The sequence below is a fragment of the Ictalurus furcatus genome, chromosome 23 (assembly GCF_023375685.1).
Source record: "Ictalurus furcatus strain D&B chromosome 23, Billie_1.0, whole genome shotgun sequence".
NCBI classification, from domain to species: Eukaryota; Metazoa; Chordata; class Actinopteri; order Siluriformes; family Ictaluridae; genus Ictalurus; species Ictalurus furcatus.
In genome coordinates this window covers 10,094,515-10,110,602 of record NC_071277.1, presented here as the reverse complement: position 1 = coordinate 10,110,602, position 16,088 = coordinate 10,094,515, and the positions used below count along the sequence as shown (strand labels likewise).

The 16,088-nt window shown below is 47.5% G+C and overlaps 1 protein-coding gene across 4 annotated transcripts in view; it reads right to left on the bottom strand.

Annotated features, from left to right (window-relative positions):
* Positions 1–14,391, bottom strand: part of dip2ca (disco-interacting protein 2 homolog Ca) — a 108,551-nt gene extending 94,160 nt beyond the window's left edge. For 2 of the 4 annotated variants that reach the window (XM_053612116.1, XM_053612113.1), the window contains exon 1: positions 13,996–14,391. In XM_053612116.1, the coding sequence (XP_053468091.1) occupies positions 13,996–14,074 (79 nt within the window). In that variant the 5' untranslated portion in view covers positions 14,075–14,391. The remainder of the gene's footprint in view (positions 1–13,995) is intronic. The other 2 variants (XM_053612112.1, XM_053612114.1) reach the window with 1 other exon arrangement.
* Positions 14,392–16,088: the final 1,697 nt, after the last annotated feature.

Sequence of the window (16,088 nt, the reverse complement as noted above, 5' to 3'; positions counted from 1 at the left end):
CATCAGGCTCAATAAATGAGTCACATCCCTGATGAAACCAGCATTGAGTTCTCTTAACAAGTTTTATCATGTCTTCGTTAGAGAACAATGAATCCATCAGAACCTCACAATAAACCTGTGAATAATTATTATAACCTCATCGAATTAAATCAAAATTACATCAACAGTTAAAGAGCTGCATGTAAATCTAATCCAATCTAACACATAATCCACACTGCGTCCAAGTCTAAACACAAACACAACCTCAAAAACAAAGTGCACAGAGAATTTATTTATGACAAAAAGCTTCATGTTGTTCATCTGAAGTGCAGGAATTAAAAATGTAGTGGAGGTGAAATTAAAGTTAAAATGGCAGCAGTGAGGAGCTTCACACACTAACCCCCGAATAACACACCAACACACTAACGACCCAAAGAACACACCAACACACTAACCCCCGAATAACACACCAACACACTAACGACCCAAAGAACACACCAACACACTAACCCCCCGAATAACACACCAACACACTAACGACCCAAAGAACACACCAACACACTAACCCCCGAATAACACACCAACACACTAACGACCCAAAGAACACACCAACACACTAACGACCCAAAGAACACACCAACACACTAACCACCCGAATAACACACCAACACACTAATGACCCAAAGAACACACCAACACACTAACCCCCGAATAACACACCAACACACTAACCCCCGAATAACACACCAACACACTAACGGCCCAAATAACACACCAACACACTAACCCCCGAATAACACAACACACAAACCCCCGAATAACACACCAACACACTAACGACCCAAAGAACACACCAACACACTAACCCCCGAATAACACACCAACACACTAACCCACAAATAAAACACCAACACACTAACCCCCCGAATAACACACCAACATACTAACCCCCCGAATAACACACCAACACACCAACACACTAACCCCCGAATAACACACCAACACACTAACCCCCCGAATAACACACCAACACACTAACCCCCGAATAACACACCAACACACTAACCCCCGAATAACACACCAACACACTAACCCCCGAATAACACACCAACACACTAACGACCTAAAGAACACACCAACACACTAACCCCCGAATAACACACCAACACACTAACGACCCAAAGAACACACCAACACACTAACCCCCGAATAACACACCAACACACTAACCCACAAATAAAACACCAACACACTAACCCCCCGAATAACACACCAACATACTAACCCCCCGAATAACACACCAACACACCAACACACTAACCCCCGAATAACACACCAACACACTAACCCCCCGAATAACACACCAACACACTAACCCCCGAATAACACACCAACACACTAACCCCCGAATAACACACCAACACACTAACCCCCGAATAACACACCAACACACTAACGACCTAAAGAACACACCAACACACTAACCCCCGAATAACACACCAACACACTAACCCCCGAATAACACACCAACACACTAACCCCCCGAATAACACACCAACACACTAACCCCCGAATAACACACCAACACACTAACCCCCAAATAACACACCAACACACCAACACACTAACCCCCCGAATAACACACCAACACACTAACGACCCAAAGAACACACCAACACACTAACCCCCGAATAACACACCAACACACCAACACACTAACCCCCAGAATAACACACCAACACACTAACCCCCCGAATAACACACCAACACACTAACCCCCGAATAACACACCAACACACCAACACACTAACCCCCAAATAAAACACCAACACACTAACCCTCGAATAACACACCAACACACTAACCCCCCGAATAACACACCAACACACTAACCCCCGAATAACACACCAACACACTAACCCCCGAATAACACACCAACACACTAACCCCCGAATAACACACCAACACACCAACTCCCAAATAAAACACCAACACACTAACCCCCGAATAACACACCAACACACTAACGGCCCAAATAACACACCAACACACTAACCCCCGAATAACACACCAACACACTAACCCCCAAATAACACACCAACACACTAACCCCCAAATAACACACCAACACACTAACCCCCAAATAACACACCAACACACTAACCCCCGAATAACACACCAACACACTAACCCCCGAATAACACACCAACACACTAACCCCCGAATAACACACCAACACACCAACACACTAACCCCCCAAATAACACACCAACACACTAACCCCCGAATAACACACCAACACACTAACCCCCCGAATAACACACTAAGCCCCGAATAACACACCAACACACTAACCCCCGAATAACACACCAACACACTAACCCACAAATAACACACCAACACACTAACCCCCGAATAACACACCAACACACTAACCCCCCGAATAACACACCAACACACTAACCCCCGAATAACACACCAACACACTAACCCCCGAATAACACACCAACACACTAACCCCCCGAATAACACACCAACACACTAACCCCCGAATAACACACCAACACACTAACCCCCCGAATAACACACCAACACACTAACCCCCGAATAACACACCAACACACTAACCCCCAAATAACACACCAACACACTAACCCCCCGAATAACACACCAACACACTAACCCCCGAATAACACACCAACACACTAACCCCCCGAATAACACACCAACACACTAACCCCCCGAATAACACACCAACACACTAACCCCCGAATAACACACCAACACACTAACCCCCGAATAACACACCAACACACTAACCCCCCGAATAACACACCAACACACTAACCCCCCGAATAACACACCAACACACTAACCCCCCGAATAACACACCAACACACTAACCCCCGAATAACACACCAACACACTAACCCCCGAATAACACACCAACACACTAACCCCCGAATAACACACCAACACACTAACCCCCGAATAACACACCAACACACTAACCCCCAAATAACACACCAACACACTAACCCCCGAATAACACACTAACCCCTGAATAACACACCAACACACTAACCCCCCGAATAACACACCAACACACTAACCCCCGAATAACACACCAACACACTAACCCCCGAATAACACACCAACACACTAACCCCCCGAATAACACACCAACACCCGAATAACACACCAACACCCGAATAACACACCAACACCCGAATAACACACCAACACACTAACCCCCAAATAACACACCAACACACTAACCCCCCGAATAACACACCAACACACTAACCCCCGAATAACACACCAACACACTAACCCCCAAATAACACACCAACACACTAACCCCCCGAATAACACACCAACACACTAACCCCCGAATAACACACCAACACACTAACCCCCCGAATAACACACCAACACACTAGCCCCCCGAATAACACACCAACACACTAACCCCCGAATAACACACCAACACACTAACCCCCAAATAACACACCAACACACTAACCCCCGAATAACACACCAACACACTAACCCCCGAATAACACACCAACACACTAACCCCCAAATAAAACACCAACACACTAACCCCCCGAATAACACACCAACACACTAACCCCCGAATAACACACCAACACACCAACACACTAACCCCCCGAATAACACACCAACACACTAACATCCGAATAACACACCAACACACTAACCCCCCGAATAACACACCAACACACTAACCCCCAAATAACACACCAACACACTAACCCCCAAACACACCAACACACTAACCCCCAAATAACACACCAACACACTAACCCCCCGAATAACACACCAACACACTAACCCCCAAATAACACACCAACACACTAACCCCCAAATAACACACCAACACACTAACCCCCGAATAACACACTAACCCCCGAATAACACACTAACCCCCGAATAACACACCAACACACTAACCCCTGAATAACACACCAACACACTAACCCCCCGAACAACACACCAACACACCAACACACTAACACCCGAATAACACACCAACACACTAACCCCCCGAATAACACACCAACACACTAACCCCCCGAATAACACACCAACACACTAAACCCCCGAATAACACACCAACACACTAACCCCCGAATAACACACCAACACACTAACCCCCCGAATAACACACCAACACACTAACCCCCCGAATAACACACCAACACACTAACCCCCCGAATAACACACCAACACACTAACCCCCGAATAACACACCAACACACTAACCCCCGAATAACACACCAACACACTAACCCCCCGAATAACACACCAACACACTAACCCCCAAATAAAACACCAACACACTAACCCCCCGAATAACACACCAACACACTAACCCCCGAATAACACACCAACACACCAACACACTAACCCCCCGAATAACACACCAACACACTAACATCCGAATAACACACCAACACACTAACCCCCCGAATAACACACCAACACACTAACCCCCAAATAACACACCAACACACTAACCCCCAAATAACACACCAACACACTAACCCCCAAATAACACCAACACACTAACCCCCGAATAACACACTAACCCCTCAATAACACACCAACACACTAACCCCCCGAATAACACACCAACACACTAACCCCCGAATAACACACCAACACACTAACCCCCGAATAACACACCAACACACTAACCCCCGAATAACACACCAACACACCAACACACTAACCCCCCGAATAACACACCAACACACTAACATCCGAATAACACACCAACACACTAACCCCCCGAATAACACACCAACACACTAACCCCCAAATAACACACCAACACACTAACCCCCAAATAACACACCAACACACTAACCCCCCGAATAACACACCAACACACCAACACACTAACACCCGAATAACACACCAACACACCAACACACTAACCCCCGAATAACACACCAACACACTAACCCCCAAATAACACACCAACACACTAACCCCCCAAATAACACACCAACACACTAACCCCCCGAATAACACACCAACACACTAACCCCCCGAATAACACACCAACACACTAACCCCCCAAATAACACACCAACACACTAACCCCCGAATAACACACCAACACACTAACACCCGAATAACACACCAACACACCAACACACTAACCCCCGAATAACACACCAACACACTAACCCCCCGAATAACACACCAACACACTAACCCCCCGAATAACACACCAACACACTAACCCCCCGAATAACACACCAACACACTAACCCCCCGAATAACACACCAACACACTAACCCCCCGAATAACACATCAACACACTAACCCCCCGAATAACACACCAACACACTAACCCCCGAATAACACACCAACACACTAACCCCCGAATAACACACCAACACACTAACCCCCGAATAACACACCAACACACTAACCCCCGAATAACACACCAACACACTAACGACCCAAAGAATACACCAACACACTAACCCCCCGAATAACACACCAACACACTAACCCCCGAATAACACACCAACACACTAACGACCCAAAGAATACACCAACACACTAACCCCCAAATAAAACACCAACACACCAACACACTAACCCCCAAATAAAACACCAACACACTAACCCCCGAATAACACACCAACACACCAACACACTAACCCCCCGAATAACACACCAACACACTAACCCCCAAATAACACACCAACACACTAACCCCCGAATAACACACCAACACACTAACCCCCCGAATAACACACCAACACACTAACCCCCGAATAACACACCAACACACTAACCCCCAAATAACACACCAACACACTAACCCCCAAATAACACACCAACACACTAACCCCCGAATAACACACCAACAAACTAACCCCCGAATAACACACCAACACACTAACCCCCCGAATAACACACCAACACACTAACCCCCAAATAAAACACCAACACACTAACCCCCCGAATAACACACCAACACACTAACCCCCGAATAACACACCAACACACCAACACACTAACCCCCCGAATAACACACCAACACACTAACATCCGAATAACACACCAACACACTAACCCCCCGAATAACACACCAACACACTAACCCCCAAATAACACACCAACACACTAACCCCCAAATAACACACCAACACACTAACCCCCAAATAACACCAACACACTAACCCCCGAATAACACACTAACCCCTCAATAACACACCAACACACTAACCCCCCGAATAACACACCAACACACTAACCCCCGAATAACACACCAACACACTAACCCCCGAATAACACACCAACACACTAACCCCCGAATAACACACCAACACACCACCACACTAACCCCTGAATAACACACCAACACACTAACCCCCCAAATAACACACCAACACACTAACACCCGAATAACATACCAACACACCAACACACTAACCCCCAAATAACACACCAACACACTAACCCCCCAAATAACACACCAACACACTAACCCCCAAATAACACACCAACACACTAACCCCCCGCATAACACACCAACACACTAACCCCCGAATAACACACCAACACACTAACCCCCAAATAACACACCAACACACTAACCCCCAAATAACACACCAACACACTAACCCCCAAATAACACACCAACACACTAACGCCCCGAACACACCAACACACTAACCCCCCAAATAACACACCAACACACTAACCCCCCAAATAACACACCAACACACTAACCCCCAAATAACACACCAACACACTAACCCCCCGCATAACACACCAACACACTAACCCCCGAATAACACACCAACACACCAACACACTAACCCCCCGAATAACACACCAACACACTAACCCCCAAATAACACACCAACACACTAACCCCCAAATAACACACCAACACACTAACCCCCAAATAACACACCAACACACTAACGCCCCGAATAACACACCAACACACTAACCCCCAAATAACACACCAACACACTAACCCCCCGAATAACACACCAACACACTAACCCCCGAATAACACACCAACACACTAACCCCCGAATAACACACCAACACACTAACCCCCGAATAACACACCAACACACCAACACACTAACCCCCGAATAACACACCAACACACTAACCCCCAAATAACACACCAACACACTAACCCCCGAATAACACACCAACACACTAACCCCCGAATAACACACCAACACACTAACCCCCCGAATAACACACCAACACACCAACACACTAACCCCCAAATAAAACACCAACACACTAACCCCCCGAATAACACACCAACACACTAACCCCCGAATAACACACCAACACACCAACACACTAACCCCCCGAATAACACACCAACACACTAACATCCGAATAACACACCAACACACTAACCCCCAAATAACACACCAACACACTAACCCCCAAATAACACACCAACACACTAACCCCCAAATAACACACCAACACACTAACATCCGAATAACACACCAACACACTAACCCCCCGAATAACACACCAACAAACTAACCCCCCGAATAACACACCAACACACTAACATCCGAATAACACACCAACACACTAACCCCCCCGAATAACACACCAACACACTAACCCCCAAATAACACCAACACACTAACCCCCGAATAACACACTAACCCCTGAATAACACACCAACACACTAACCCCCCGAATAACACACCAACACACTAACCCCCGAATAACACACCAACACACTAACCCCCGAATAACACACCAACACACTAACCCCCGAATAACACACCAACACACTAACCCCCAAATAACACACCAACACACTAACCCCCAAATAACACACCAACACACTAACCCCCCGAATAACACACCAACACACTAACCCCCCGAATAACACACCAACACACTAACCCCCAAATAACACACCAACACACTAACCCCCCGCATAACACACCAACACACTAACCCCCCGAATAACACACCAACACACTAACCCCCCGAATAACACACCAACACACTAACCCCCGAATAACACACCAACACACCAACACACTAACCCCCCGAATAACACACCAACACACTAACATCCGAATAACACACCAACACACTAACCCCCGAATAACACACCAACACACCAACACACTAACCCCCCGAATAACACACCAACACACTAACATCCGAATAACACACCAACACACTAACCCCCCGAATAACACACCAACACACTAACCCCCAAATAACACACTAACCCCCGAATAACACACCAACACACTAACCCCCGAATAACACACCAACACACTAACCCCCAAATAACACACCAACACACTAACCCCCAAATAACACACCAACACACTAACCCCCCGAATAACACACCAACACACTAACCCCCGAATAACACACCAACACACTAACCCCCGAATAACACACCAACACACCAACACACTAACCCCCCGAATAACACACCAACACACTAACACCCGAATAACACACCAACACACTAACCCCCAAATAACACACCAACACACTAACCCCCAAATAACACACCAACACACTAACCCCCCGAATAACACACCAACACACTAACCCCCGCATAACACACCAACACACTAACCCCCCGCATAACACACCAACACACTAACCCCCCGAATAACACACCAACACACTAACCCCCCGAATAACACACCAACACACTAACCCCCGAATAACACACCAACACACCAACACACTAACCCCCCGAATAACACACCAACACACTAACATCCGAATAACACACCAACACACTAACCCCCCGAATAACACACCAACACACTAACCCCCAAATAACACACTAACCCCCGAATAACACACCAACACACTAACCCCCGAATAACACACCAACACACTAACCCCCAAATAACACACCAACACACTAACCCCCAAATAACACACCAACACACTAACCCCCCGAATAACACACCAACACACTAACCCCCGAATAACACACCAACACACTAACCCCCGAATAACACACCAACACACCAACACACTAACCCCCGAATAACACACCAACACACTAACACCCGAATAACACACCAACACACTAACCCCCGAATAACACACCAACACACTAACCCCCGAATAACACACCAACACACTAACCCCCGAATAACACACCAACACACTAACCCCCAAATAACACACCAACACACTAACCCCCCGAATAACACACCAACACACTAACCCCCGAATAACACACCAACACACTAACCCCCGAATAACACACCAACACACTAACCCCCAAATAACACACCAACACACTAACCCCCCGCATAACACACCAACACACTAACCCCCCGAATAACACACCAACACACTAACCCCCCGAATAACACACCAACACACTAACCCCCGAATAACACACCAACACACCAACACACTAACCCCCCGAATAACACACCAACACACTAACATCCGAATAACACACCAACACACTAACCCCCCGAATAACACACCAACACACTAACCCCCAAATAACACACTAACCCCCGAATAACACACCAACACACTAACCCCCGAATAACACACCAACACACTAACCCCCAAATAACACACCAACACACTAACCCCCAAATAACACACCAACACACTAACCCCCCGAATAACACACCAACACACTAACCCCCGAATAACACACCAACACACTAACCCCCGAATAACACACCAACACACCAACACACTAACCCCCGAATAACACACCAACACACTAACACCCGAATAACACACCAACACACTAACCCCCGAATAACACACCAACACACTAACCCCCGAATAACACACCAACACACTAACCCCCGAATAACACACCAACACACTAACCCCCAAATAACACACCAACACACTAACCCCCCGAATAACACACCAACACACTAACCCCCAAATAACACACCAACACACTAACCCCCCGAATAACACACCAACACACTAACACCCGAATAACACACCAACACACTAACCCCCGAATAACACACCAACACACTAACCCCCCGAATAACACACCAACACACTAATCCCCAAATAACACACCAACACACTAACCCCCCGAATAACACACCAACACACTAACCCCCGAATAACACACCAACACACTAACCCCCAAATAACACACCAACACACTAACCCCCGAATAACACACTAACCCCTGAATAACACACCAACACACTAACCCCTGATGATTAATAACGTGTTCTCTCACAAGGGTTCCACAGTGAACTGGACCTACAGAATGTCATTACAGAACATTTAGTCATCACAGGTACATAAATAAGACTGCATTGTTTAGCAGAAATGTAAATTCTGCTAAAAAAAAATATAGAGAGTTATCAAAACTATTTGATAAAAATATCATTATATCATTTATATATCATTTCCAGCTAAACAAAAAGATTTTACCGAATGTGAAAGTGTAGTTTGTTGTATTTGTAACAAACGTTGAAACGTGAAACAGTGATCACGGTTCTCCATTTCAGTTTTACACTCACACTCTGGAACTCAGAGCTGCTCAGTACACAGGTGTGAGAGGAGAAAGTCCAATTCTCCAACACAGCCATCACAAAGTCAGGAGCTACACCAGCTGATTATCATTCTAACCCAGAAAACACTTCCACTTTAATAAAACACAGAGTAACACTCAAACTGCACAAACATCATGTCCAGCTTGTGCGTGTGTGTGTTTACTGTAACAGGTGCTCCATCGTCAGTGTGATGAAGTGTGTGATGTGTAACCCGGAGAGGAAGGGGTTAACTGCGCTGTGTGTTGGAGCTCCACATGCCTGAGGACTGCAGGATGTAAAATGAAGCCAGATGTGGCCGCGTTTAGAGAAACAAATAAAAAAAGTTGCAGGAATTTCAAAGCAATGATCTCCAGCCCTGTACTGGGGCCTCAACACACCACCTCCACCTACTGTAACACACACACACACACACACACACCAGGACCCTGACACATGCTCACAGTCTCCTAAACAAGCCTCCAGACCCACAATAATCTCACTGTGCAGACGGTATGAAGGTGTTTCCCAAAACAAACATGTCCACCTCGGCCCTGAGCAGAATTCGTTCCTGCAGATGCTCTGTCCTCGTAAAGGTAAGGATCAGGATCAGCACTGAGACACTAGCACTGTGTCATCATATCTCATGAAGTGGAAATCAGGACATAGCTCTGTTGTTGATGTTGTGATACTCCGGTACAGGAAGTGATGTCACAGATATGATCTCAGATATGGTGCAGGAGGTGACAGCAGAATTTTATATTGTGCTGATAAACGAGTGAAAAGGTGTTGTGTAGCTTTTCCCCTCTTTTCCTTCATTAACACCATCAGGTCAGAGACAGACCGTACATTTCTGACTAAATATTCTCATCAGACAGACATTCAATATCAGAGGATCCACAAAATTCATTATTCATTTCTCATAACAGCAAATCCACAAGTGTTTTATGCATACTTTTTATCCGTTTATAGTTACATTTAATGTTGTTTAAAACGAGTTAGTTCCTGTTGTCACTTACGTTCTAGCAGCTATAAATACTCGTTCCCTCACCATCTCTCTCTTTATTCTCTCTCTCGTTGTTCTCTCTCTTTATTCTCTCTCTCTTTATTCTCTTTCTCTTTATTCTCTCTCTTTATTCTCTCTCTCTCTTTATTCTCTCTCTCTCTTTATTCTCTCTTTATTCTCTCTCTCTTTATTCTCTCTCTATTCTCTCTTTATTCTTTATTCTCTCTCTCTCTTTATTCTCTCTCTCTTTATTCTCTCTCTCTCTTTATTCTCTCTTTATTCTCTCTCTCTTTATTCTCTCTCTCTCTTTATTCTCTCTTTATTCTCTCTCTTTATTCTCTCTCTATTCTCTCTTTATTCTTTATTCTCTCTCTCTCTTTATTCTCTCTCTCTCTTTATTCTCTCTCTCGTTGTTCTCTCTCTTTATTCTCTCTCTTCAAGTTAATAAGATAATCACAGTGTGTGGTGTTAGTGAGAAACAGTAAAGAAGTGTAAACTCTGTGAGGAAGATGTGGGAAAACAAAGTTACAGCTTTACCTCTGACTGTTACACAGCACTGACACTGGAGACTCCTTCCGTACATGTTACATAAACACATTTCTCCTTCCAGAAAACTTCGCCGTAACAACAATTACATACGTTTTATTTTTATCCGTTTATGTGGAGCGTCCCCTGTACACGTCCCTGTGAATGAGCTGTTACTATAGAAACGATATAAACCTGCACTTGAGAGCTGTTGTTATAGAAAATTAATCAACACCTTCTGACCAATCACAATCCAGAACTTATCAGCGCTGTGGTATTATGCAGTGTTGGACTAAAACCCATAACTCAGAATTTCCAACCTTCCACAAGGAAAAGCACAGAAACCATGCCCCTCAATCCCGAGTTCCTCCTGGAAAAATCAGGACGGTTTCCTCAACCCCGAGATCAGCAAATGATGTCAGATCAACATGGCAGCTCACAGCATCATCAGAAAACACGGCGGCACTTCTTACCTTTAAATGAGTTACACTGTATATACACCAGTATTAACTTTAGATCAATCAGAATACAGACAATTTCACCTGTTAAATCTATAACTGACTCTACACTCCACTGCTGTGAGGAAAATATACATCACTCAGCACACTGCTGCTTAGCTCATCGCTAACAAAAGATGAACATTGATGTGTCCACATTTTTCCCACTTTGTAGCTCGAACACACAGAATTCCAAAATGACATCATTCTGAGTTCTGACTTCCCGCTTCTGAGTTAATCCGAATGCAGCATTAATCATTAATAAAGCTGTGAGGTTTCATCAGAGGACTTAAACAGTCGAACTTCAATCTGTCATTAAAGATGGATTTATTGCTCAGATGTGTTGGATTTGTTGGATTTGTGGGTGTGGATACAGATACGGTGTGAACACAGAGCAGAGTGATGTGCCGCACCTTAATAAACACTCAGTGGATAACAGACACCAGGCCGATGTTTACACTCCACACTGACGCTCACTATAAAGAGCTCGTTAGTGTGTGGAGCACTGTGACGGAGTGGAATAAAGTCCGATTCATTATTCATCATCACGCTGAAGTGTGAGGCATCTGGAGCAGTGTTCAGGACTGAATCTCACACACCTCACTGACCATCAGGAACAAAAACCACTTCAGTCCACACAAACACCACACACTCTGTCACCTCCACTCAGAAATCTCTCTGTAAGAGTCATAAAGATACAAAAACACACATTCTGAATCTGCTGAATGGAAAAAACGACCTGCGTGTAGAGCTGATCATCAGTTAATACACTAATGACTCCTAACACAGAAATACTGAGATCTGTGCAGAACATCAGTAGCTCTGACACACCACAGCTCTGAAAATCACCTTAAATGGCTGGGAAACATTTCACTGAAGGCCTGAATGCACACACGCGCGCGCGCGCACACAGGTTTTTTTTTGTTTTTTGTTTTTTTTTACAGGTTTATACAGCAGGGTGAAGCGGTTTATTTGGACATTGGGAAGATGACACTCAGACCCATCACTCAGATCATTACAGTGATTATAACCGCGGAGGAATTTGATCTTTTCTCTGTGCGCGTGTGTTTTTAATTGCGGGAGTGTGTGCAGAATAAATACAAGTGTGTGAATTTCTTATTGAAGATCTGGAAGCAGTGAAAAGAAACAAAGAAATGCAGGAGGGTGGAAACGGAAAGTAAAACCCCAGGAAAAACCCCAGGCCGCCTTTTCTCTCAAAACGCACCGCGACGTGACGGAGTAATGCAGCAGCGCAAACAGTCCGCAAACACTCCGCAATCTCTGCGCAAATGCAGCGCCGAACACATCTGGACAGTATGAACACGGGGGGGTGGGGGGCTGGGGGGTCTCTCCTCTCTCAACACCACCTTCATTAATATAAAATAATAATTAAAAACAGGACAATAGTGCGAGACCTACCTTCCGACAGCTCCAGCTCCAGCTCCGCCAGTCTCGCCCTCACCTCCAGAGGAAGCGGCAGAGCATCACGGTCCGCCATTGTCCGTGTGTTTTATCTCAACACCACAATCTCTCTCTCTCTCTCTCTCTCCTTTCTTCTCTCAGGCCAGTGTCTCGCGCTCCCCGCCGCAGCGGCGCATAAGCGCTCCAGTTAAATTAAATCTCGGTTTCCGGTGTAAATCAGAGCTCAGAGCGGCGGTGAAGGACGGCGCGGTGTCTCTGTGTGTCTTTAATGAAACGCCGCCATACCGGAGCGCGTGACTCGGCGCTGTAACGGCTCTCGAGCTGCGGTGTGGACTGTCAGTGGCGCTCGCGACTCCCTGCCTCTTCAACCGTCACCTTTGCGCGTGACGCAAAGCCTCGAGACGGTTATTTCACCAGTAACATCGAGGGGGCGACAGAGAGCGAGGGGGAGGGGGAGGGAGAGAGATGGATGGAGAGAGATGGAGAGCGTGGGAGAGATGGAGAGAGAGAGAGATGGAGAGAGAGAAATGGAGAGAGAGAGTGGGAGAGAGAGATGGAGAGAGGGAGAGATGGAGAGAGGGAGAGATGGAGAGAGTGGGAGAGAGGGAGAAATGGAGAGAGAGAGAGAGAGGGGGGGGAGAAATGGAGAGAGAGTGGGAGAGAGAGAGGGAGAGATGGAGAGAGTGGGAGAGGGGGAGAAATGGAGAGAGAGGGGGGGGGAGAAATGTAGAGAGAGGGGGGGGAGAAATGGAGAGGGGGGGGGAGAAATGGAGAGGGGGGGGGAGAAATGGAGAGAGGGGGGGGAGAAATGGAGAGGGGGGGGGGAGAAATGGAGAGAGGGGGGGGGAGAAATGGAGAGGGGGGGGGGGAGAAATGGAGAGGGGGGGGGAGAAATGGAGAGGGGGGGGGGGAGAAATGGAGGGGGGGGGGGGGAGAAATGGAGGGGGGGGGGGGGGAGAAATGGAGGGGGGGGGGGGAGAAATGGAGAGGGGGGGGGGGAGAAATGGAGAGGGGGGGGGGGAGAAATGGAGAGAAGGGGGGGGGGAAATGGAGAGAGGGGGGGGGAGAAATGGAGAGAGGGGGGGGAGAAATGGAGAGAGGGGGGGGAGAAATGGAGAGAGGGGGGGGGAAATGGAGAGAGGGGGGGGGGGAAATGGAGAGAGGGGGGGGGGGAAATGGAGAGAGGGGGGGGGGGAAATGGAGAGAGGGGGGGGGAAATGGAGAGGGGGGGGAAATGGAGAGGGGGGGGGAATGGAGAAGGGGGGGGGAATGGAGAGGGGGGGGGGAATGGAGAGGGGGGGGGGAATGGAGAGGGGGGGGAGAAATGGAGAGAGGGGGGGGAGAAATGGAGAGGGGGGGGGGAGAAATGGAGAGGGGGGGGGAGAAATGGAGAGGGGGGGGGAGAAATGGAGAGAGGGGGGGGGAGAAATGGAGAGAGGGGGGGGAGAAATGGAGAGGGGGGGGAGAAATGGAGAGAGGGGGGGAGAAATGGAGGGGGGAGAAATGGAGGGGGGGGAAATAGGGGGGGGGAAATAGGGGGGGGAAATAGGGGGGGAGAAATGGAGGGGGGGGGGAGAAATGGAGAGCGTGGGAGAGATGGAGAGAGAGAGAGATGGAGAGAGAGAGAGATGGAGAGAGAGAAATGGAGAGAGAGAGTGGGAGAGAGAGATGGAGAGAGGGAGAGATGGAGAGAGTGGGAGAGAGGGAGAGATGGAGAGAGAGAGAGAGGGGGGGAGAAATGGAGAGAGAGTGGGAGAGAGAGAGGGAGAGATGGAGAGAGTGGGAGAGAGGGAGAAATGGAGAGAGAGAGAGGGGGGGAGAAATGGAGAGAGAGGAGGGGGAGAAATGGAGAGAGAGAGAGGGGGAGAAATGGAGAGAGAGAGGGGGGGGAAATGGAGAGAGAGAGGGGGGGGGAAATGGGGAGGGGGGGAAATGGGAAGGGGGGGAAATGGGAAGGGGGGGAAATGGGGAGGGGGGGAAATGGGAAGGGGGGGAAATGGGGAGGGGGGGAAATGGGGGGGGGGATGGGGGGAGAGAGGGGGGAGAGAGGGGGGAGAGAGGGGGGGGGAAATGGGGAGAGAGAGGGGGGG